We start from the raw sequence: 5,916 nt of genomic DNA, 5'->3' as shown, positions 1-5,916 counted from the left end.
GACTTTGAAGGGAGCCTAGGAGCTAAATAACCGAGTGGCGGGGGGGGGGGGGGGCCAAAAAGGGGGTTTTATGTTTTTTGTAATGGGTTGGCAGAAGTTTTGTGTTTTTTTCCTCCCCCCATCCCCCCCCCCCCTTCTTGAGGAAGGCATTAAACTCGACCTTGAACGGAAATCTCAGAAGGAAACCATAAGGTATTTAAACAAGAATAAAAGAAGGACATCTGCTCAGGTGTCTGGAAGTGGGACAGTGGGTAGGCAAGAGAGAAAGACACCACGGTGTGAATATAGCCAAGTATTCCATTTATTAACAAAATAAGTCTTACCAAGGGAGAGCTCTATCCATCCCAAACAGGCCCCACAGCCCCCCCGAACTGCTGCACAAGACCAGGAGGGAGGGAAGGTGTGGGGAGAAGACCCAGGGGTCGGAGTCTTCTTCAATCCCAGTCACTGAGGGAGCCCACGGAAGCCCACGGCCAACTTTGGGGATTCTGTTGGGTCAGGCCTGGGAGGGGGTGATGGGGCTACTGTGATCCGTGTACTCCCCAGCTCCCCAACTGTCCCCCAGTGGAGCTACCGAGGTTGTACTGCCCTCTGATATTGCCACTGGTCTGCTTTGGAGGGATCTAGCAAGAATCACTGACCATACCCTTACCACCAGGGGACCACTGCCCCCGAAATGGAGAATAAAACAGGACTACCAATGCACTTTGCAAAATATTAAGAGCAAAGTTTCACCAGCAGGGCCTCCTAGGACTTTTAACTGAATAAGAGAAGCCCTACAGGTCCCCCACCAGCAGGCAGTGTGACTACCGGGTGTTTGGGGCCATGAGAAGTCTGGAAGGTAGAAAGGCTGTCAGAGGCCGCTTGGGTCTCTCACAGGGGAGCCTGCTGGTGGGGTCAGGGCTCTTAGTGCTTATAGCAAGACAGAGGAGCAAGGCTCTAACTTTGGGGGCCAGGGTGCAGACCAAGGACCCCAGAAGAAGAGGGCTGCAGGGGACGAGTCACAGAGCAGAGTTCTGGGTCAACAGAACACAAGACCTCTTGCCACCAAGGCGGATCCCTGCATCCCCGCAAACGAGTTACAAAAAATATCTCCTCTCTGTTACTTGTACAAAGGATAAAACAGAATCTCAAATGTAAGGAAACAAGAAGAAATGAAGGGGAAAGAGGGGGAAAAGAGAAGGGGGAAATGTAGTCTTAACAGGAAGCATGCAAGAAACTCCCCAGGAAGGGAAAACAAATAGAAGAACCCCAGAACCCCAACTCTCCCTCCTCCCCCTAAAACCAAACCAATCAAAAAAAGAAAAAAAAAAAAGAGAAAAAGAAAAAGGAAAAAAAGAACCTTACATCTAAGAAAAAGAAAAAAAAATAAAGGAAGAGGGGTGGGGAACATGTAGTTACTTGTGTGATTAATATTATTATTTGGGGAACACAGACTTTTTGCATACCATTGACTCGTGTGGGCCGTTAATGCACTTATATTCCCAGCTTGTAAGCTAACATTATAGTAAATAAATACACAGTCCGGTGGGGAGGGTCTGGGCCGGGGGGGATCCTGGCAGGGACAAGCAGAAGTGGAGGTTGCGGCGGTGAGGGGGGAACAGGGTTGGGGGGGAGGGAGAAAGGAGAAGAGGGTTGGGTAGGAGCAAGAGCTGTAGTTACTGGTATCCCAGTGCGGAGGCTGAGGCTAGTCTCTGTCCGTACAGCGCATATGGTGAGTAGTAGGGTCCGGCTGTGGGGAGGGAGGGCACGGCCAGGCCCCCGGCTGTGGATAAGTGGCTCTTGCCATAGGGGTGGTACCGGCTTAGGCCCAAAGTGTGTGGACTCCGCAATGACAGCGACCCGGGGCTTCCCGGGGCGGTGGGCGGGGGGAGGTGCAGGTGGCAGGAGGCTGCCGCTGCGGCGGCTGCGGCGGCGCTTCCCAGGCCCGAAGCCCCGGGGTAGCCGGCCAGAAGTTTCTCCGCGCCCGGCAGGGCCGTGTGAGTCCGTAGGTGGCTGAGCAGCTCCTCCGAGGTGGCGAAGCGCTTGTCACACGGCCCGCTGGCCGCCACCCAGTTGCAGCTGTGCGGCAGTGGTTCGTTCTGCAGCATGAAGCCGTAGGTGTAGAGCGGGTGGCCGGGAAGCGCGGCCTGGGCGGCGCTGGACGAGAGCGCAGCGGGCTGCAGCGGGTGCCCGGGGTATACCAGCGGGTAGCCCCCCGCCTTCAGGCTGGGCCCCGCGGGGTCATGCGCGCTGCAAGTGGAGCAGCTGGAGCCGCCGAGGTGCGAGGCGCTGTGGTAACCTCCCAGGCAGTAGGGGTCGCGGCATAATCCCTGCAGGAACGAGGGCGGGGAGGCCCCGGTGAGCGGGCTGGAGCTGGGGGGCTTGCCCGGTGGCAGGCCCAGGCCCCCCGACAGCTGGCCTCCCACGAGGCCGGACTTGCTAGGATCCAGGCCAGGCACGAACTGGGACGGGTAGCCGGCGTAAGCGCCCACGATGGAGCCGTGGTAGCCGATGCTGGAGGGTGGCAGCGGGAACACGGAGTGGCCCGGTTTGTAGGGGGACACCGGCGCCACGTGGCCGGCCCCCACCAGCGCCGAGGGCGGCTCGGACTTGCGCCCGGAGGCCCCGGCCTCCGCGCCACCCCCATGGGCGCTGGGCTCCCCACCGCTGCCGCGGCTCACCGCCGCAGCCTCCGGGCTGGGCTTGGGCTCCTGGTCTTTCTTGTCCAGCTCCCCGCCGCCACCCCCACCGCCGTTCTTGCAGTCAGAGTGGTGCGGGGAGCCGCCCCGGGAGCCACCAGGCGAGGACGACGACGACGCAGAGACCGGCGCTCCATGCGGGGGAAAGGGCGTGCAGGCGGCGCTGGGGACCCTGAAGCCCGCCTTGTCTCCCGGAGACAGGGAGGATGAGGAAGAGGTGGAGGACACGGAGGAGGATCCGCTGTCTTTGCGGGAGTCGCCGCCGCCGGTGCCCTTGGAGTAGGGCTTGAAGCTGGACTTGTCCTCTGCAGGGGAGTCCCCCAGCTGCTTGAGGGCCGCAGACGCGGAGGCGGCTCCCGTGGCGGTGCGGCCAGGGTCCTTTTCGGCTCCCAGCCCGTTGGCCGCCGCTGCTACCGAGTTGAGCTTGGACGAGGGCGGCGGGTCCGGCTTGCCGATCTGCGAGCAAGTCTGGGCTAGCAGCGCCAATGGACTCTTCTTGGCGTCCAGCTATGGAAGACAGCGGCAACGGAAGGGAAAAGGGGGTGAGACCACCAAACCGACGGAGCAAGCGGGGTGTCTGGGGAGCTGGGTGGGCACGGGGACCCCCGGCGGCTGTGCGACAGGGCGGGAAGGCCTGGGGGAGAGGGTCTGAGAGCAAGGCCCGGGAGGGGCGGCGCAGTCGTGTGGAACTGCGCTCGCAGAGCCCGAGTGGGATCCCTCGTTCCACTGGGTCCCAGAGTGCGGCACAGGCCTGGGCAAATGGGGCAGTGGAAGCGGTCCACCAGAGGCCGCCGCGGGAGCAGGTGACTGGTCTGGAGTAGGGGCTGGGGGAGGGGCTGTGACTCGCCCCCTACCTTCTAATCTCCCCCTCCCCTGTGTCCAGGAGAAAACTTATTACTTCAGTTTGGGGAACTTCGCTTGGGACGGGTTTCTAGCGGTGGCGCCGCGAGGTAGGAGCCGGGAGAAGCGCATTCGAAAGCCAGGGCGGCCGCTGGCGCTCTCCTAGTGGCCCCTCCCTCCCGGGGAGGGCACCCAGGGCGGTGGGAGGAAGAAAGACCTGGGATCGGGAGTGCCGGGGCGTAGAGCGCTCTAACCGGATGGGACAGAGGCGGAGTGGGACGGGGGCGATCGGGCCTCAAAGAGCCCAAACCGGTGTGTGTGTTGGGGGCGGGGGCAGGAAAGGCCCAGGAGAGATCGTCTCTCGTCTGGAAACTGGGTGCCAGAGGAAAAGTAAAGGACCCAGTGGAGACTCCCAAGAGCAAACGCAATCCAAGAGAAAACACGTAGTTCCGAAAGGCGAGTGTGGAATGCGAACCTTCCACGGAAAAGCCTGAGGAGAACCCGTGGTCTCCGATCCCTGTTCCCACGGTCCCTCCTCACCCCGTCCACCGGCGCGGCCAGACCTGGGCGTCGCACCGAGCCCCGGGACGCAGGGAGTGGAGCCGCGGGCCCGGCAGTGGTGGGCGGAATGGGGCCGGCGCTGGGCGGGCAGCGACCAGGAGACTGACCTCAATGGGGCTGACGGGAGTGGAGGACAGCGGCTGCAGGTACTCCGGGTGCAGGAGGTGGCCGGTGTGAGCGCTCAGCATCTTCAGGACCCTGATAGGGAGCCGGTTCGCCTGGCGCAGGGGGTCCGCCGGGGGCAAGAGGGACACCGCCGCCGGCACCGCCGGCCTCTTCCCGCCGCCGCCGCTGCCGCTGCCGCTGCTTTCGGGTGTCCTTGGGTTAGATCCAGCGGGCGAATCGCTCATTTGGAGGAGGCAGCGCCACTGGGGGGGCGGGGAGGGAGGGGGAGCACCGGGGAGGCGAGCTCCCGGGGTGGGTGGGCTCGCTCCGCAGCGTCGAGCGCGGTGCAGCAGTTGCTGCGCCTCCACCCCTCCTCCACCGACGCCGCCGCCGCCGCCGCCGCCGCCGCCGCTAGTCCCGGCGAGCAACACAAAAACCTTCGCCTTCCCGGAGCCGCACGTCAAATAGCCACGATCGGCAGCCACACTTCAAAGGGATCGCCGCGCCCGCCCAATCGCAGCTCTCGCCGGGACCCCGGGGCGGGGAGAGCGGCGGGCGGAGGCCGGCGCTGCCGGTGGGAGGGGAGAGCCTTAAAGGGGCCTCACCCGCGAGCTGCCGCCGCCTCGGCCTCCACCACCCGCCGTATTCCTCCCCTCCCCCCAGCCGGGCCGCCGTGGCCCCGGAGTCCAGCAGAAGACAGGACTTGTCCCGGACCCTGGGCTCCGCGCCCTATCCCCCGCTGGCTGTCCTCTCTCCCCTCTCATTTCACGCCGCCGGGGATGGTGCTGGCCGGGTCAGTCACCCGCCAGCCGAGTGTGTCTGGGGTGGGGCGGATTGGGGGGGTGGGTAGGGGCGCAAGGCACTGGCTCGGCTGCTGCGGAGTCCCAGCCTCTCCTGGAGGCCGCCTGGGGGCGGGCCACGCCTCCAGAGCGCCAGCCTAGCTCGGGCCCTGCTCCGGCTCTGCTCCCGCGCAGCTCCGGCTCTGCTCCCGTCCAGCTCTCTTTCCCTAATTGGCTTCTCCCTGGTGTGCTCACTTGGAAGCGCCCAAGCCTTGGAGGCGTCCACGACTCTCGGGACGCGGCGTCGCCGCTCCAACTATTTTGAGCCTGTCCTGTCCGAAGCCTGCAAGTTTGAGGACTCCCTTCCGGGGTGAGATGGTCGCGACGTAGCGCAGTGTCCTAGGCTGTGCCCACCGCCCGGATGCGCCTGGCGCGCGCTGCCTGCGCATTGATTTATAGGTTCGGTCTTGGGTGTGTTTCAGGTTTCTTACAGTGTCTATTTAGAGGCGCGCAGTTGCCTCCCTGCAGCTCGCCTTTGAGTGGGGGGGGGGGGCGTAGCCGGGATCACCGGAGAGCCTAGTATACCGGGGCGCGGGGGTGGGGGGAATCTCTACGTGCTGCGCGTCGATACAAACTCCAGAGTTGCGCTTTTCCATTCCCGTCTTTTCTTCTCGTGGGGGAAATGCACTAGCTTTTCCCAGGGAAATTTTGGAATAAAAACTTTTTGTTAAAAATAACAATACCCCCCACACACACCTTTTAGATTAAGTGTGTATTGCCGGCTGCGCGCTTGGCAGAGATTTTACATAGTCATAAGTACTGACATTAAAGTTCCCGGTTGGCGGATCGTCAGAAGGTGAAGCTGGTCCTTTGTGCGCCGGCCTCTAGGGAGACCACTTTCCCGAGCTCTCAGCGGCCAGTGGAGGCGCGCTGGTGTCACTGCCTGCCTC

General features: G+C 63.0%; 1 protein-coding gene across 1 annotated transcript; it reads right to left on the bottom strand.

Moving 5' to 3' along the window:
• Positions 1–277: 277 nt before the first annotated feature.
• On the bottom strand, positions 278–4,783 carry ZNF703 (zinc finger protein 703). The gene is made up of 2 exons (XM_032838039.1): positions 4,190–4,783; positions 278–3,188 (listed from the first exon to the last, which is right to left on the bottom strand). Exons 1-2 carry the CDS (start codon positions 4,430–4,432, stop codon positions 1,659–1,661), a joined length of 1,773 nt encoding a protein of 590 aa, XP_032693930.1. The 5' UTR covers positions 4,433–4,783; the 3' UTR covers positions 278–1,658.
• Positions 4,784–5,916: the final 1,133 nt, after the last annotated feature.

This window comes from Lontra canadensis, unplaced genomic scaffold (genome assembly GCF_010015895.1).
Source record: "Lontra canadensis isolate GAN:19392208 unplaced genomic scaffold, GSC_riverotter_1.0 scaffold101, whole genome shotgun sequence".
Taxonomy (NCBI): Eukaryota; Metazoa; Chordata; class Mammalia; order Carnivora; family Mustelidae; genus Lontra; species Lontra canadensis.
The sequence above is the reverse complement of the archived record's forward strand: the minus strand, read 5'-3'. Positions and strand labels throughout refer to the sequence as shown.